At 40.3% G+C, this 19,290-nt stretch overlaps 1 protein-coding gene across 3 annotated transcripts in view; it reads left to right on the top strand.

The window, feature by feature from the left end:
* The window catches only part of col5a1 (procollagen, type V, alpha 1), a 97,357-nt gene that overhangs the window by 20,494 nt on the left and 57,573 nt on the right, over window positions 1–19,290 (top strand). For 2 of the 3 annotated variants that reach the window (XM_032570741.1, XM_032570740.1), the window contains exons 2-4: window positions 185–352; window positions 6,468–6,681; window positions 7,679–7,841. In XM_032570741.1, the coding sequence (XP_032426632.1) occupies window positions 185–352; window positions 6,468–6,681; window positions 7,679–7,841 (545 nt within the window). The remainder of the gene's footprint in view (window positions 1–184; window positions 353–6,467; window positions 6,682–7,678; window positions 7,842–19,290) is intronic. The other variant, XM_032570742.1, reaches the window with a different exon arrangement.

The raw sequence follows: 19,290 nt of genomic DNA, 5'->3' as shown, positions 1-19,290 counted from the left end.
GCTTGTAATACAAGATGGAAAATGCAGAAAGTTTGAACATATTTAATGAAAAGGAGGTACTAGTTTGCTCAAATTCTATTTAAGGCCCCATAAAACTACTGTAAGTCTCTGAGTAAGTAATGTGGAAAATGCTGTATGATAAAGCCTTAACATCTTTTCTGTGTGTCTGTTTTCTTCTTCGCAGCAGAACCAGCAGACCTCTTGAAGATTTTAGATTTTCACAATTTACCTGAGGGTGTTACAAAAACAACGGGTTTCTGCTCACATCGGAGGTCGACACAAGGACCCGATGTGGCGTACAAAGTATCCAAAGATGCCCAGCTCAGTGCCCCCACCAAACAGCTTTACCCAGGTGAGTGTCTCAGTCAAAGCACACAGCTCAAGTAGCCATTTTGGTCAAATGTTTGTAGGCAATAATAATAATAATAATAATAATAATAATAATAATAATAATAATAGTTACAGCACCTGTATTCCTTTACAAAAACAGATTATAGCTCACTTAACTTTGTTTCTTTTGTTGTTGTTTCTGGTTCTGTCGATTTTTAAGCTATTCTTTCATTTATTGTGACTATATAAGAGTCGTAAGGCACCTCTATGTTGAGAAGAATAATTATTTATATTGAGAAAAATTTCATTTAAAAAAAGAGCAGCCGGTTTTTCACAGCACTGCAGATAAACTGGATTTCACTGTTATTATAAAATAAGTCTACTTTAGGCCAAAACCTTTCTAAAAACAGTTATCACTCTTCACCATTTATGTAACAATCTGTTATTAGTTTAATTCACTTAAATTTGTACAATTAACTTTAATCCTTCGTATGATTGTAAATCCTGCTGCCTTTTTATTGGAAGGTAATGATTTCTTTTCCCTAGAAATGCGACAGCAGATGAATTGGATCCGCTCCTTTAATATTCCATGTTGTAGGAGGAGTCTGGACAGTGGGAAAGCAGTGAAAGCAGGGGAGGCAGAGAGGAGAGAGGGAAATGGGTGGGCGGTTAAGGGTAGTGGGGGGTCCCACTTTTGCCTTGTTCCGCCGTGCTGACGTGGCTTAGCGCTGGCTGCTGTGGGGCGCTCTGCAGACTTACTTTCCTTTCTCTTCTCCCTTTTCCCTTCGCCTGTCTTTTACCCCCTCAAGCATCATAATTTCTCCTCCCTATCATTTCTCCAGGACTCCCTCTGCCTTGCGTTCATCGCCCCCCTCCACCTCTTCTGTTTTTATCTCATTTCCATCTAGCAAGACTTTGCTGAACTCTGAGAAGCCACTGCGGTTAGGCTGAGCCTAGCTCCGATAAAAGCTCGGACCGCTGGAAGACATCCCCGGTCACGGCTCTGTCAGAGGCTAAGCTGGCCCTTTGATTCACGAGCGACTCTTTCTTCGGGCTTAACGTTGAGCCACGAGGCTTCTGCGGCATGCGTGCCTTTACATGCTCTCCAATCAAACAAATGCCTTTTCACTTTGATGCTCTATGACAGTGGAGCCCCTTATGGGTCTTTGTTTAGACACACATTGCTATAATTACACATGTGCTGCTTTGGAAGATCTGAAATAACAGTCCACATAAAACAAACCATGTGGAGAGGGGTTTTAACCAGGCACCTCATAGTCTTTAGGTGCAAACAGACTAACTAGCTGTCTGTGGCTTGCAGGATTTAAATCTAGTGTCTGTGTTTGGGATGTGGCCCCTGTCTCGCCTCTTTCTTACAAGAATGTTTGCTAATATATTCCAGAAGGCAGCTAAACTTCTGACATCATTTTATCCATTATTCCACCCCCCCTCTTCTTTGCTAGTTATTACTCTGGCTCAGAGAACTGTTTGCTTTAATAATCTGCATAATATCCTCTCACTCTGAAAGGTTACAAATAAAATTATGGCAAAAAATAAATAAAAAAATGAAGACATGCAAACATCCTGCTTTTGTTCGGATGATAAAATAAAAACCAGCTTTGGTTGGGAACACACCAAGCTGTGACCCAGTAACCACAGACAGACTGCGATGATGTGTTGGAAAAGAGCAAGTGCAGACATGCAATCATTAGGCAAACATGTGGAAGAAATGAATCATCTAAAACCGCAGAGGTTCTTAAAACACTGTAGACCTTTCCTACCTTTATTACTTCAATCATAAGTGGCACAAAAAGAAAAAGAGGAGCAGCCTGGAGAGAATGGATGTCAGCCAACGAACAGCTGCTTTTGCCTTCAAATGAAGGGTAATTTTGCATGTTCAGATTTGGTCTGACCTATTTTTGAAAGATAATAGTTCGGTCCTAATCCTTAATTAGGACTGAAAACAGTAGGTCTGAGTCATCTAATGGATAGGAATCATAACGTGGTGTTGCTGGTATCCATTAAATTGATATCTTGGGACCAAATAGTAAATTATAAGGCTAAAGCTCATAACCAGATCAATTCAAAACTGCTTATTTATAGTTCATAGCTTGAGTAAGACTGCACAGTATTTGATTTAAATCATTAGGGAAGCACAATGTATTTTATGGAGGGGTAGAGGAAGGTTTTGGACAGTGATAGTGGTGCTACACCGGATTTTGGGTGTAGCATGATGTTTGTTATCGAAAAGTTTGGAAAATATATATACTGTCAGGAAATATAAGTTGCTGATCATAATAGGAGTAATTGCATTGATATTCCTAAAACCTATTATCACAAATATCAATTGCGGCAACAGCAATACTGCAAAGATCTGTTGCAGCTGCACTAAATGTTAGCTAATTATACAATTACTATTCAGGCTCACTATGGCAGACACATAATTGATTATCCTTTATGTATAATGCAGGAAAACGTCTTAGGAGGACACTAAGATGTTGTGCTAAAGGGATTATTAAGAAACTGCAAGTGGGTTCTTTCATTGCCAAAAGAGAAGATGTAGCCAGATGCTGCATTGTTAATAAAACTATGATGTTGAGATGGAAATGATGACTTTCATTTTTGCCTATGAGGTAAGGTGCTCTCTATTTTGCGTTTAGTGCAGGCCACATTGTCATCATCGGAAGCGTCCTTTAAACACAGTTCAGTCCTTTTGTGAGTTTCAGGTTAATTTTCATAGAGTCCAATCCTAATTATAATCCAAAATGTCAGTCAGTTGGCTTCTAGCTCAAAGAGGGTATTTGGACGATTTGATAATTTGGGGTTGTTTTTACACTCAGCAAGTATTGGCACACCTTGAAAGTGATGTGTTTAAAACTCTAAGGACCCCCAGGGGCCTCTCATTGCTGCAGTTCTCTAACAGTGCGATTTAAGTTTTGCTTACCTTACTCATCCTCCTCCTCCTCACTATGCATGCTGTCAAGATCAACTTTTCCCAGGTTACTTTGACTGATTAAATTATCACTTTGGGCAAAAATTAGATGAGTAGGTATTTCCTTTCAGAGTGCTTACAATTTGAGGTCTCTGCTCCAAAGTCAGGGGTTGCTGGGATGCTCATGTGTCTTACATAAAAACAGATTTGTTCACAAGTGAGACTGAAAATACTAATTACAGGACGCAGGTATACAGGTACCTCATTTACCTGCCTATATGCACACGGGTTGATGGTACACCTCTTAACGAGACCCACCAGAGGAAATTTGAGCTGCATTAAGTCCAAGATATTGTGCTTGGTTTTAGCAAGAAAATTAATTTGGTTATTCCATCGCAGAGAAAATATCAAATTGCTCCCGTGTGAGCGCCTCTTCCCGGGTTTCTGCCTTTTCTTAATCTTTTCCTGGCCTGGAACGGGTAGTGGTGGTGCCAGTGTAAACTCTGTGGACGTCTGGCACCATACTACTGCATGTCAGCATACACTGAGCACACACACATGAAATGAGAAGGGAGCAATCTCCAATGCAGTAGCTTCAGTAGTCAATTTCCAGAAAGATTTTTAAAAAAACACACAAAAAAAACCAGCTTTTAAAAATATTTTTCCATCTGTGTCTGGTAACAAGTTTCGTATAGGGACAGTGGTTCTGTTATTCTGCAGTTTCAGTTTTCTGTGCTCCTCGACTGTCTTGATCCCGTTGGAGGTTGTTTCAGGGCATCGGGTACTTAATAAAATGACAGGATGAGGCATTAATACAAAACAGTCTCAATTTTCACATGGGTCCAAATGAGACCGTTTGGTTTCTGCTTCAATTTGCTTTTCTTCTTTTTTTTAAAGAAGAAAAGCAATCTTAAAGCCCATCTTAAAAAAAAGAGCTTCCCATACCAAAGCCTTAAATCTAAATAACCAAACAGGTGTTCTCTGTAACTTTGAGATAGACCATCTTCAAGCCAGCTGACCGGCAGTGCATAGCAGCAATTGTGGGAGAAGCACTGCGGCTTTTAACTAAACACTACTGTACCTGCTGAGCTAAGCCTTTCTTTTCCCATCCTAGGGCTTAGCTGTGACATGTGTCCCCTTCCCCCTGTTTGAGATCTTTCTGTCTCATCCTCGTCTTCCTCTTTTAAAGCCCGGTCTTTCTCATCGCGGTTCAACGTCTGTCAATTATAGCGGCGCTTCTCTTATGACTCCGAGCAGAATTCCTGAGCGAGGACGCTGCCAAGGCATGTGGTGTCCTCATGATGCGATCTGATGCTTAGCGTTAATACAGAGGCGATGGGAAAGAGGCAGGAAGGCAGACAGACATCCAGCTGCTGACAAAAAGAGGGAGATGATAGAGATAAGGAACGAAGGAAGAAGGGTGACCGTTACAAATTCGGCTCTCTGAGCTTTTCTTCTCTTTCTCAGCCTAAGCTGGGGTTTCCACACCCTACTCTTCCTGTGGCACCTTTTCTTCCACAGTACATAACTATCACTTTAACATTTTTCAAGCCTTTCCTCCGGCCTGTAACTATAAGAGTCTTTGATGGTGCTACAATAAGATCTTTTCCCTAAGCCCAGCCTCTCTGTTCTGCTCGCTTGGAAACCTGAAGAGAGATTGCTAGTGGAGACTGAGTGCCCTCTTTGCTTATGTTAAACATAACAGTTATCACTTTAATCTTTTCCTTTTTTTTAAGAATAAGCATCTGGAATTTGTAGCAATGTAGCACAGCCAATGCACAATAATACATTGATGCTAAAAATCCACGATTTTTTTGGTTTTCAGAAATACAGCTCTCAGAACTCAAACGTATCTGTCATCAGTGAACAATCCAGTCGTGGTTTAATTGGTCAATTTAACTGGTGTTGTTTTTATGCTTGAGTAATTCTAAGGCTATTCGAATGCCAAAAATAATCCTCACTTGTGTTTTTACAATTATAATAAAGGTTTTATAAACCTTAAAATGTGTTTTACAGATTCAGTTCAGGCTTAATCAGTCTTAAGTGCAGAGGATCAAAATGTTTATACTTGTTAAAAAGCAGGTAAATAATGCTTTAACTTAATTAGTTACTTACTCTTAGATGGTTAGTTGTGTTTTCTTCAGAACCCAACCAGCTTCTTAAAAACTGTGCATCGTCCATCCAATTCTTTTGTAGTTAATTATTCTTTCTTTCTACTATGTCAGCACACACATCTCATGAGCTGCTTCCTTTCCTAATTCAAAATAAGAGTCTCAAACAGCGGCAAGGTATAAAACATAAGACTTAAACTTTTATGACTAGATGAAGTCATATGACTAGATGGCATCTGGGCATCGGCCATGTCAACACTTCACTTTAATCTTTTTCAAGCTAAAAGATCAGAAGTCTTTTAGCACAAAGCCACATAGTTGAAGCAGTTCTCTCTTCTGAAGGGTTTTTTCATGAGGTCCTGAGTGCACCCTACTAGGAGAGAATTTGTCTGGCAGATGTGGGCCCCATACTTTGGCAGAATTGCGGAAATAGTTGAGCCTCCACAGTGGAACTAAGCAGATGGAGCCTAACGGATCGCTTTCATATCTTTCATGCGATCGCATACCAATAGGCTATTGGTATTTCCATTTCCAAATAAATGTGTCATTAAGAATCTCTCCTGTAATAATTTGGGGTCTCCGTGTCTGTTGGATGCATCGGCTTGGGGACGGGAGGGAAAAAGTGGGGAGGAGGAGTTTGAAGGATGGCTTCACAAAGTCTCTCAGGACCAGATGTTTTTGTCATTAACGCTCTTCACCCTGCGTTGTACTGGAAGTGATCCACTTTGTATTTCTCTTTCTAACCTTGCACTTTTCCCCCAACCCTCTCTGAACAGACTCTGTCCTGCCAGCCACCACTCTCAGATTAATCCTATCCGTTTGCACTCTTGGCACTCTTCACATCGCACTTGTTTCCTTTTTCTGCGCAAAGCCCACATTAATAGTTTCTCAGTTTCTCAATCCCTGTCTGTTTAAGTGACAATAACAATATTATTTGTCCTCATGACAATAATTCTGTCTACTGACATAATACTACAATGACTTTTCAAGCCAGAAGGTGTATCGCATTCTTCTCACGATGATGAATCGTTCCTGCTGCTCGTAACTCTCTGACTCGTCTCTGTTTGTGTCCAACTCGCCGCCCGTTCTGTCAGGTGATGCCTTCCCTGAGGATTTCTCCATCTTGGCCACAGTAAAACCCAAGAAGGGCAGCCAGTCCTTCCTGCTGTCCGTGTACAATGAGCAGGGCATCCAGCAGCTCGGACTGGAAGTGGGCCGATCCCCCGTATTCCTCTACGAGGACCAAACAGGCAAACCCAGCCCAGAGGACTACCCGCTCTTCAGAGGAGTCAACCTGGCTGACGGAAAGTAGGTGCATCGGTCTGTCGCTCTTTTAACCCCCGACAAATGTGGGGTTATCTTTTATTAGAGATTATTTCTTGCTGCTTTTACTTAAATCATTTGCATTTATATTCACAAGATTCATAATAACGTACCAAAACATCAGAATGATACTTTCATGTGTATATCAATTTTGTTTTTTGCTAAAACTGAGCAACAGGCTGAGCTTTGTGGAATGTGAAATGTTGGTAAAGTGATATGGAGAGTTCCTACATTAATCAACATAACGACCATGTTTCTCTGTAACTTAGAAAATATTTCAGACATCAGTTATTCATGAGTTGAGGTGAAATAATTTCTGTTTGTTGAAAAGCTTTTTTATACCGGTTTCAACAACTTTTTAGCATTATTAGCCTCGTTAGCCTAAGCCTATCTGCTATTACCGGTCACAAATTATTCATCTTAACAAGCCTTTTGGACATCAATTATTCATGAGCTGAAAGGAAATAACTTTTGTGTTTGTTGAAAAACTTTTTAAAAACCTTTTTCAACAAGAAGTTTTGTTAGTGGTTAGCATCTTTAGCCCAGTTAGCCTCACCAACTGCAGCTGATTGAGCCTTTCTACTGTGAACGGTCACAAATTATTCATGAATGGAAGCAAAGTACAGCAGCTCAGTAAGGTTGAAGTTTAAGATTTTGTGTACAGCAGTGAAAATATATGATGGTTACACCAGGTAATCTGATAGATAGAATTTAGTCATTTTCTGTTGTGATACTAGTATTTGACTGGATCAGCTCCAATTTCTTGACTTAATTTGTATGTAATCTGTAGATATGTTGGCCTTTTATTTTCTGCATTTGTTGGATTTTTTTAATATATCGCAATGACTTGTACCTGCATCCATCTGAACCAACATAACAGCATACCTTTGAATTTCAACGCAGTACAGGCCTCTCAGGGCCTCGCCATGGGGTTGCACGTTATCCTGTAAGTGTGTGAACTAACACCACCTCTTGTTGCCAGGTGGCATCGAGTGGCAATCAGCGTGCACCAACAGACCATCACCCTCATTCTGGACTGTAAAAAGAAGATCAACCAGAAGCTGCTTCGAAGCCCCAACCCCATCATTGATACCAAAGGAATTATAGTGTTTGGAACTAGAATACTTGATGAAGAAGTCTTCGAGGTAGGCCATACGTCGTCTCTTATTTCCCACTCTGCATGGTGAACGTATTTATAAATTTGAGACCAGAAAAAAAAATGTATAAGGGGAAGAATGGCTGTATTGTTTGGTGAAGCATGGCTGTAAGTGGAGTGTTCTTTATGTAGGTCACTAAAACTTTAGTTGTGCTTTGATTTGACGTCTTTTAGTAAATCAGATAAAAGCAAAGCATAATCTCCATTTTAACGTCCATATAGACATTTGCGGTTGTGGTCTGAACAGTGGTCAACCCCAGTGCCCATCCCTCTTTACATGCAGCATAAAATAAGGGATTGTGGTGGCGGCCACATCCTCTTGAAGATGTGCAGATTTGGCCCCGCAGAACCCCACCGACCTCTGCCACCCACTTATACTCAGGCACCCAAAATCACAAATCATACTTAATTTTAGGTTGCCTGATGTTCCACACTGTCCACAAATGAGCTCTGATTCCCATAATTCTGCTCCGTTTCCAAACGTGCTGTGTATGTTTGCTGGTTGGATGTCCCTGTTGCTGCTCACACTCTGTTAACTATCTGCTGGAGTTTTCCCGTCTTGACAAGCTGCAGCATTTCTGTCAGAGTTTTTTAACATGCGGAAACGCGCTTCTGATTATTTAAAGCTCCTTTTGTTCACATAGAGTCAATGAACAAAATATTGTCAGATTTATTGCATTCTGACTGGTGGACAGGAAGTCTTTTGGCGATTATGTTACACTGATGTAACACTATGTGACTTGAACACTACGGATACTTTCTATAACCAGCTTTTGTGCTGGGTACTTAAGCGTGACCTCTGCGAGGGACGGACTCGCGCAGCGACAATCCAGGGAGTACAAGTGTTGTCTTTGTCCCTTCAGAGTTGCGTTTGTTTAAAGGGGGATTAGTCCATAAAGTTCAGGCCCTTCATAATAATTACCAACAGAAACAGATTGATGTGACTGATGCTGAGCCAGCTGACCTTTAACCTCACTGCTGCTCCGCGACTGCAGATAGAACGGAAAAAATATGACATCACCTCTCTCTACAGTCCCTAGAGTTCATCCGCTAGTCTATGGGCAGCACTGATACATAGTGTGATGTAAAACCAAAGTCAATATGTCTTTTCTGTTATTCAAAGCTCTACCATGGAATTTCAGTCCAACACAGAGCCGATAGAGAGTGTTTGTTAGCGTCCGACTTTAGGTTTTCTCAGACGGACATTCACTAGATCATTCAGACACTCTGTGCTTTGACCGTAGCCATTCCATTGTTTCTCTGGTTGTATGTTTTGGGACGTTATCCTGCCAGAAGGTGAAACCTCGCCTCAGTGTCAAGCTTTTCCCTCATTGTCTTTTCCATTGTAAAAGCAGCCCACACAACTGACCTGCACCGCACCATTTCTGGGCCTTCTGCTGTTGTAGGTCCAGTGGAACACGCAACACTGTCCATTGATTTGAGGGACAGGAAAAAACATCACCGCTCACAACAAGCACATAACATGTTTATCGTCACATTATCAAGACATTACATTAGGCATTTGGGTTTGGGGATCCAACCACCAGTGGAAACGGTTTCCTGAATACACCAGACCTTAAGATAGAGTACCGAACGTACCGTACTGCTCAGTGGAAGTGAGGCATAGCATGTTTTCTTGCAGGATTGTGTTTTATTTAGCTCCATCCATACAGTATTTCTATTAACTCCACTAACACCATCTTTACAAGCACTCACACCCTACCAAAATGATCATTTTCCTACCTTGTCACTAGCTTCCCTGCCTCTGCTAGAGAAAAGCATTCTGCCTGCATGAGGCTGTCACAAGCATGTCTCACTGTGGGGATGGTGTCATTTCCTGATACCAGCAGTGTTTCTCATTTCAGTCGAAAAGTGACATTTTGGTCTGTGACTGGAAAACATTTTTACTTCTTTTTTTCAATAACGGTTAGTTGTTGCCTCTCTTCCACATGGGACAGAATTGTGGAACGTAGTCCTCCACAGAGTTACCATGGGCATTTTGACTAATGGTTTCCTTGTCCGTTGTGTCAGTTATGTGGACAGCCGTGTCTTGGTAGGTTTGCAGCCGTGCCATACTTTGTAAAGTTTTAAAATATTGGATTAATTAGTGAGACGCTTAATGTTTGGGAGATAATCTTACTATCTAATCATGCTTTAAAGTTCTCCACAACTTTCTCTCCAACCTTGGTTTGTCTTCATGATGTTTGATAAAAATAGTTTTGCTAATTGTTTTCATGGAACAATAGGAACTCTGAGTGAAACATGAAGCACAATCTTTACATTACACAAATACTTTTTGTACTTTAGGTGCTTTTAGTACTAATGAGGCATCAGTTCAGATATAATTGCTGTGTACGTGAGTTGGCTACGGTTATTCAGTAGCAATTTTCCTCCAGATTTCTTTTTTTGTTTGTTTGTTTGTTTGTTTTATTAAAATTTGCTTTGTTTTAGTTTTTGCCAATGACGGCATTTTTGACTCAAAATCGAAGTTGCACGGAAACAGAGCGTAATCTCAGCCAGCCATCAGCCAGCGCTGCAGTAACAGCTCAGCAGCGACTGTGGGAGCCGGCAGATAGTTTGGGAGAGGTGTTTAAAGGACTCCTGCTGTGCGTCTGCCAGTCGAGAGACAGGACAAGCTCCAGTGCGTTCAGAAACTGGAAAATATGCCACATAGTTTCCAAATTGTCCTCAGGCTGCTCTGCCTTTTTCCCCCCATTACTTCAATTCCCTTTTTGTAGTTTAGTCTGATACCATGTTGACTATTGGCAGAGTACAAAACCTCTGACATACAAATGGTTTTGATTTTATAGTACAAATCAAATTAAACGTTAGTTTCCTCAGATAAAAAAAGAGTATTGTTTGTTCTCTTTTAAATGCTGTATCAACCATAAAAATAAAAGAGGGGAGAGGAGATAAAATCTTCTCTGTCACACCGTTGAGTAGCAGTGAACGGCATGATTTAACTGCTTGTCAAGGTTTTTACTGCAGCCTGTGCTTTTTTCTGATATATAGCAGTCAGGGGATAAGTAGCACTTTTACACTGAGGTGGTTTGTGGTTTGGTCTCTAACAAGGTTATTGTGGCAACAGAGAGACCGTCTACCCGCTGCAAGCACTGTATGTTCTCTTTTTTTTCCAGCATCTTACATAAGAATGCTGCCCTTGTGACAGTGCCAGTGGAAGATGATTAAATTGGTGTTAAAGTGTTTACGGGAGCAGGCTGTTATTTCTCACTGCAACTGAAAACTTGAATGTGTTTTGCTGGGATTTTATGGGACAGATAGGCTGACATGATGGCAGCTCGGTAGGAGCAGCAGAGCTCTATGGCTCAGGTGGGAGAATCTTATCAATGCAAATTTGAACCTTTATAAGAAAGTGAGATTTGCTGTTTTTTGCAAGTCATGTTGGGTGGACACAACAAATAAGGATAACTTTTGGTTTTCTGTATAAAAGGCTGCATATGATGGTAAAACCTATGAATGAAAACACAATCCGTATGGTGATACAAGGTAGTGACACAATCATGGTGTGGTGATGCATTTCCTCACCATGGATATGCTGGTCAGGATTGATGGACTTAAAACTAGGATAGAAGTTGACCTTCCAACAAGACTGTAACCCTAAACACACAGTCATATCTAGAACAGAATTGGCACAATCATAGCCCAAAATACTCTGAGGCAAAGTATTGACTCAGGTAGCTGAACGAAGACCATGCTTCCCATCACCGCCATGTCATAACTCTGCTTTAGACTTCTTCACAATTTTATCCCTGACCTGTCTGGTGTGTTATCTGGTCTTCATGATGTTGTTTCTCTAAAGTGTTTTCTAGCAAACCTCTGAGGAACAGCTATAGGTTTTGTAATTTACTAATCACTTAAAATGGCACTAAAATGAATTCGTAGTAGCCTGGCAAATTGTGAAAAGGTTTAATGCTGCTGGAGGGCATTGCAAATTAAGTATTTAGGCTCTATAAAAACTGCCAATTGGTGTTTTTGCCTTTATGAAGGTGCAGCGTGGAGTGTTTAGAAGTATTTTGTGGCCGCGGGGCGAAGATTGAGGCCTAAAAGTGTGCTGTTCTTGTTTGAAAGTGGTCTGTTAGACAGAGTCCATTTAGAAAATTTGTCTCCTGATTGCTCTGCTCACTTGTTTCTGAGCACGTGTGCCTAAGAAAAGCTGGGATAATTTTAACACCCATTACCGGGTCCTCAGTAGAATTCTGAGGAGTAACTGCGTTTGGTCCGAGGGGAACGCAAGTGGACCGCTTGACCTCACGTGGAGGTAATCGTCAGGGTAACCTGAAACTGGCTGATGTGGAGCTGTGCAGACACTGCAGTTCACATCTGGCCTCCATCCTCGATCTTTGCGAACCCGTGGGCTGTAAGACTGATGCTTCATCAGTAAGCAACCTTCGCACTCGTTTAAGAAATGTGAGGTTTCGGATGTCAACAAAACTGAAGAGAGTGCTCAGGAATGAAAGCAAAGCTGGAACAGTAGATTCAGTTAGAGGAGCCAAAAACTTTGGGTCATACTCTGGAAAGAATGAGGAGGTCTCTCCCCACTGATTTCAGTCTTGGAACGGCGTTCCACATGACATCATCCAGAGGTTTCTTTTGTCTCTTCCGATTGACTGTTTCATGATCTATAAGTGATGTGTTTTAGAAATGTGCTGGAAAAGTGTGATAGGGACGAGAAGATGAGGTTAAGATGATGTCCACTTAAAGACTTTGTGTGTGTGAGTCGGATAAAGCAATACCAAAAGAGCGGGGGAGCAGTCCAGTGTGTAAGCTTTGGGTTGAGGCAACTTGTGGGGTTTTGCAGTGTGTTGAGAGCCAGGAAAAAGTAGTAAAAAATGTGCAACACATGAGCTTGATGCTCGTAATAAGTTTTTATATCGCTTCAGCCAGAGGAGCCACGCATCCTGTTTCCTCATCTTTACCTCGGGACTTTTCTTCCTTCTTCTGCTAATAACCCCAGCCATTGTTTTTGCACTTCATATGTTTCAGGTATTCCTATTTAACACCTCTTTGTGTCAGGCTTTCTAAGATGAGAGAATAATTTAAGCTTTCTTTGTGTTCTCCTGGCTTATAGTTCTCTTTTTTATTTATTTATTTGCAGCTTCACTTGACCTGAAGTAAGGCTCCAGATTTATATGGAACTAAGCCTGCTGGGCGTCATTTAGCCTCAGTAACTGTTAGCTCACTGAGTAATGCTTATAATAATGGCTTTTCTCCTGTAGAGACCTGGGAATTTCATCCCCTGACTGAGAGTTCATTTCCAGGTTTGGTGCAAAAATGTGGGTGTTGTTTAAGTCCCTGCTTTCATTAAAAGAAATGGGAGGGGTGGAGGAGCTGTTTATTGGCATTGCAGATCTACTTTAATGTTTGCACTGCATGTATACAAGGCATAACATTATGACCATCTGGGTTACTTTCAGTAAGTTTCCATTTTAAACCAAGACAGCTCTTTCTGCCAGGTCCTGAATATTGGGGCTTGCCTCCCACAGAGCATGCCAGATCTCATCAGATGGATATCTTCACAGTTTGATGGCTTAGTGGAAACCTTTTTTTCTTCTTTATTTTTTTGCATACTTTTAGTTATTTCTAAGCATTTTTCACGTCAGTCAATGTTGTTTTCCTTTGCTGTTGGGTTGTTGTTCTGAAATATTGTTGTTATTTGGAGGACAAGGGTAAAGTTGCTGTAATTGTTTGTTTTTCCCAATGTCGCTATGTCTGAAAATGTATTTTATGTTGGTCTACACACAGATAAATGAAACATCAAGTCCTATCATTCAACATGTGTGTGTCGCGTATGATCCACCACAACTTTCTAGTGGGTTAGTGTACTTACTTGTAGGTTATAAAATTTACCGTGTTAGAACAGAGAACATTTTTTTGTTGTGATATTATCTTTGTCACTGTCTCGTTTTTATTTTTTCCTCTTTTTAAATACTTGGTTCTCACCGGACCATCCTGGGATTCATGTTCAGTGCGCTGTACTGGTTTCCTGAAGCCTCCAAGCAGACAAAAAAAAAATGTCTGAATCAATTTGAAAATAAAAACAAAAGTATTCACCAAGCCTAAGTAAGTCCTTCTTCATCAGTGCAAACAGAATGTCTGCATAGCATGGCATGGGGCTAAGTGATTCTGGTGTCGGGTGATTTCTGCAAAATCTAAATACAGCCTCTATAAGTCTTTAAGTTGTTACACCGTAGCAACAGAATTTTTATGATGAGAAAGACCGAAAGCCATTCAGATAATTACCAGGATTCAGGCTTAAAATGTGGCTAATTGGTTGAACATTTAAAAATATTAAAACAGTGAACATCTGATGAATAAAACATCACTTCAGGCAAATCTGCTCAGTTCACGTGTGGTGAATCACAGTACTGAAATGTAAACAGAAAAATAAAATAAGAACACATGTCTATTGTCAGCTTGTCTTTTCCATCTATGTTGGTTCATTTTGGTCATAAGATCTTGGCTTGATGAGCCTTTTGATATTTTTTTCAGAGGTTTTGATTCTGATGATCCGTTTGAAGATTTGGGTTCAGTTATGACAGCGTTTCATCACTGTACTCAGACAGTACAGTGCTAATATCACATCACAACAATCTTTTGCGAGCCATAGGATGCTCCCAGTGTGTAGTTTTCTCACTGGTGAAGTTCAATAAGTGGTGTTGTGAAGTCTTGGGGATAAACTGGAGAAGCGCTCTGCCTCCATGTGAGAACTGCAGCTCCTCCCAGCTGGATGCAGATTTACTGTAATATTTCTGCTTACAGTCAGACACCAGTCTGGCTAATGACAGAACATGACAACACTAATTAAAGACTCAAGCTGAGTTAATGCTACACTCGTATGATGTATTATGTGAGACACACTATGGAGCACATGTGAAGCTAGAGCTCAAAAGATGTCCATATCCTTTGAAGGTTTTTCACATTCAGTTACATTACAACCGCAAACCTTGATGTAATTTCAGTGGGATTGTATGTGATGGGCCGGCGCAGATTTGTGTATAAGTGGAAGCAAAATCATAAATTATTTTCACTTTTTTTTAAATCTGGAAAGTGTGGCATGTACGTACATACATCCCCTTTACTCTCATACCCGTTTCTTAAAATCCCAGTGCCTTCAAGAGTTTCTAAATTACTAAATGAATAGAGTCAGAGTGATTGTTGATACAGCTGTATAATTTTTCTGATGCGCTTAAATAAAATCTAAAAGTCACCTAATTAGTTAATAGTGTACACCACTGTTATTGAATGTCCCCTGAATGTAACAGTTTGTTAGTCAGCATCGGTGAACAAACAGCATCTTAACGTCCAAAGAACGCAACAGGCAACTAAATAGTTTGAGATATATGGAAAACATTTAAGTTTGGTAAAAAGAAATCCCCCCAAAAAACTAACATTTCACATCACTGAAGAGCAACACGGTGGTGGTAGCATCATGCTGTAATGATGCTTTCATTAAACTTTATATAATGCAGAATCAAGGTTTTTACTCTAAGTGTTTTAATCACACCTCTGCTCTGTGTCTGGATTCGCTGTGCCTTGCTAACGGAGCACACTGCTTTTATACAACTGTTCTTCAGTCGTTCCATGAAAAATGGAATTTCCAGCAAGGATAATTAGCTGAATTTTCTTTACCCATGTCAGATGTTTGTCTTTTCAACCCCCCTCCTTTCCTCTCCTTCTTGGTTACTCCTTTAAACTGTGTCAGCAAACGCTAAAGTGTCCCTTCAGCACTTCTCGTGTGGATTTCCATGAATGTCCAAACCAAACAATTAGAACCCACGTCCAACGGGCGGAAGAGGGCCGCTCCGATTTCCACAAAAATAAAAAAAGTATCAGAAGATTCGAATCGCGGTTGCCCGCAGCTCAAAATCTGACGCAGCTCAGACTTTTATGGGGGCGGGGACTCCAGACGTAGAGCGGAGCAGTCTGAGTAGAGAAGACGGTGGCGGCGAGGTGAGGGAACGGTTAAAGAGCTGGGTGGTGGACACGCAGGGTGGCAGGCAGACAGCCCTGTTGCTCTTGGCCCCGTCTCCGGGCGCTGACATTTTGCCGTAGTCTGGACTGGGGAATAGAAAATCTGGTGAAGATTTCAACCTGGAAGTCCCTTGAACACACGCTTGTGGTGTCGATACGTTCGAATGCTGTTTGGGTTGGTTTGTTTCTTGGGTGCTGGTGGGGGACACGTCCAGGTGACGTGCGATTCCAGGCTCAGACGTGACAGATGTGTGTGTACGTGTGGAAATACTCTGCTAAAGTAGCTCAAAGCTCCTCTCTCCAAGACTCTGATCCTTCTCCCACTCACCAATCCCCCTGGAGAACGCACAGGCAAGAATACTGAAAAATAGATGTGAGTTTTTCCACTTTTAGCTTTTTTTTTTCCCCGGTCTTATATTAGACGTAAAAGTTAAAAGAGACATTATCAGAGATTCTGGGAGCAGAGAGAAATAATGAGCACTGATGTTATGTGAGTTGTTTTTTCTAAAGTTTGCTGGTCTAAGATTAAGAACGTGCAAATATCTTCAAGGTGTGAATCCAGTCAGCAGACATTCCTCAAATAAAAATAAGCTTTTTTCATGTCACTTAAGGGAGAACAAGAAAATACATCCTATGCACGTTTCTCACTTGTAATCCGCACGTTCCCCTCGTATTTATGATGAAGAAGTTTTTAAAACTAGTACTCCTCGTGGCGCATGAATAAATTTCTTAGTTTTCAGAATTGGGAACACCGTGAACTCAGTCCACTCTGCACATTGTGCCTCAGGTCCAGATGAAAGACACACATTTGGCTTTGTGTTCTCTCCTGCCCCCATCTGGACACAACCTGAAAGTCCAGCAGGAGTTAAAAAGTGCCTGTTGCCAAATGTAAGCATCACACGTGGAAAAAAAAAAGAGAGAGAGAGAGAGTGAAACAGCAGAGAAGGACAATGCAATTCATTTTCATTTATGTTTATTCCCTGCTTTAAAATGCATGGCTTTCTTTATTTTTTCCCCTTCTTCTTCTTCTTGTTGTTGTTCTTTTTTTTTAACACAAAAGTATGTCAGGTAAGGTCATCTTTTTCCAGAGGCAATAATCTTTTGCACCACAGCCCAACAATAAGAGAGCGACGTGCAGAAGCGGAATCATGTGTCGCTGGTGCTCAGGAAGAAGCTTAAGACCTGTTATTGTCTAAAAATTCTGTCTTAAGCACCACTCTGATGTGCCACAGAGTAAATAATATCCCTCTGTGTTTTCCCAACTGGATTTCTGCTTCCTGCTCCTTTGTGATTTGAGGACTCTTTTAGGCATTTAATCGAAACATTAGATTTTTTCTTTTCTGTGAACTGTTTTTCTGTATAATAAGAATTTTGAGGCATATTTTAGCATGATAATCAGCATCGACACATCCTAAATCCCTTACTGTGCATGTACAGAAGTTTCATCAGATGTCATAAAGTTTACTAGTGTTATCTAAAAGCAGGAAATTTCACTTACCCGCCAACTGGCTGATGAACTAAGTTGACTAATCAGCCAAATATCAACAAAAAACACAGAAAGATTGGTTTGTAGCTCTGAGTCAGAATACAGTATGACAATATCTGTCTTTTTGCTGCATCTACTAAACGGCAGCTTATATAAGGCCTTGGCACCGGAGCTGTTTGACTGATGTGTGATGAAAGGTGGAATTTTGACACGAAGACAGGAATTCGGTGGTTGACATGGTGCATCAAGACTTTAACAATAGTTTTCACTGTCAAGTTGTTCGCAAAAGTGCAGCGTCTGAGATTTGGTGGTTTCGAAAGATTGTTGTTCTGTGATCGGAAACGGAACGAGAAAAAAGAAAGAATGAATTTTCTGCATGTGGAGAATTAAAAAACAAAATTGTTCATTTCATGAAAAGCTTAATCCAAGGCTTTAATGATGCTGTTAATTGTATTTTAATTTCAGTGTGATCAAAAACAGATCAGTTCTGCAAACTGCTTTAGTTTTTACTACAAAACTAAATAATGCTCAGTTTCAATAATCCATATTTCATCTTCTTCTTCCTTTCTTTAAATTACCTTCCCATCACACTCTGTGTGCTTTGGGATCTCCAAATCATCTCCAGCACTCTTCATAATTAACGCCCCCTCTGGCAAAGATGTCTACTAAATGGTTGCTGTGGAAACATGTTGCTGTTTTTTTAACAGCTACATTTTCAAACTTTTTTTTTTTTACTCCGCTGTCATTCTGCTCACCCTGTGTTGTGGCAAAAATAAATTTCTTCATCCAGCATTGTTTGTCACAGTCCCAGCTGTGTTCATTAAGCTTTTTTATTTTTTTATCCCTCTACCATACCATAGCATATTCATGCCCAGGGAAACAGAATGTCATAAAACTGTCTAAGCACTGCTTTCTTTTGGAAAAATTACTTTAGCTACATTTGCTTTATAGGAATTGATATGGCTGTCAGAGGACTGGTAATTCCAAAAAACAAAGGAAAACCAAAAACAAGAAGAAACTTATTATGCTATTTATTTCCCAATGAATAAATGTGGTCCAGTTAAAATTTTTTATTTTTATTAAATAAGTAAAAAGTTTAATGTACTGCATTATGATGACTTTTATGTTTTTTTTTTTTTTAGAATTTTATGGTGCTCCTGTTTTTCCATCAGGCTTGGATACACTGAGAAACTCAAACAAAAGCACTGAAGATATTTATTTTTTTCTTGCCTTCGAATCAGCTCATTAATTATTAATATTAGGAGCAGAAATCACATCACGAAGCTGTAGAAGAGAAAGCAGTCACTCTAAAACAGGAATTTTCTATTTCTAAACAAATGACATGTCAGTGTAGTTGATGTTTTCAATTGCCCTCAGTATCTTACATTAGCATTTAGCGTAGCTAAAATGGCTGACAATTCCAAAGCAACTGCTTCCTTGTATTTATTTATTTTTTGGCAAATCTAGATCATGTTCTTTGAAATTTTCCTAATCCTTCATGTCTATCAACAGATTAGAGTAGAACCCTTCCTCCATTAGCCACAACTTCCACCCTGAAGATTGTTGTTTTCAGTGCAACCTTGTAGCGCCTAGCTAAAAATTCAGATTTTTTTTTTTTTTTTGTGTTTCCAACCCACCACTCGCTGATTCACACCAGCCAAGATAAAAAATGATCGCCAGCCAATTTCTTGGTGGATCTCCTATCCGAAGCAGAGATAACAATATAATATGTGTGGAGGATGCTGTATGAAAGCTGTAGACATGGAGGACAGTGAGGTTATCAAGCTGGCCGTACACATTGCTGAGATGCAAAAACATGGCTGCATTTGCCAAATCTTGAATTGTAAAGTAAACATTGCACATATTTATAGTGCGAATAGTGATTTGGACTGCCAAATTCAATTTGACCGAAACAGTTATCTTTTTCTCACAGGCTAATTCTGTGCTAACCCCTGGTCTG

This window comes from Xiphophorus hellerii, chromosome 8 (assembly GCF_003331165.1).
Source record: "Xiphophorus hellerii strain 12219 chromosome 8, Xiphophorus_hellerii-4.1, whole genome shotgun sequence".
NCBI lineage: Eukaryota > Metazoa > Chordata > Actinopteri > Cyprinodontiformes > Poeciliidae > Xiphophorus > Xiphophorus hellerii.
This window is presented reverse-complemented; position numbering and strand designations above follow the sequence as displayed.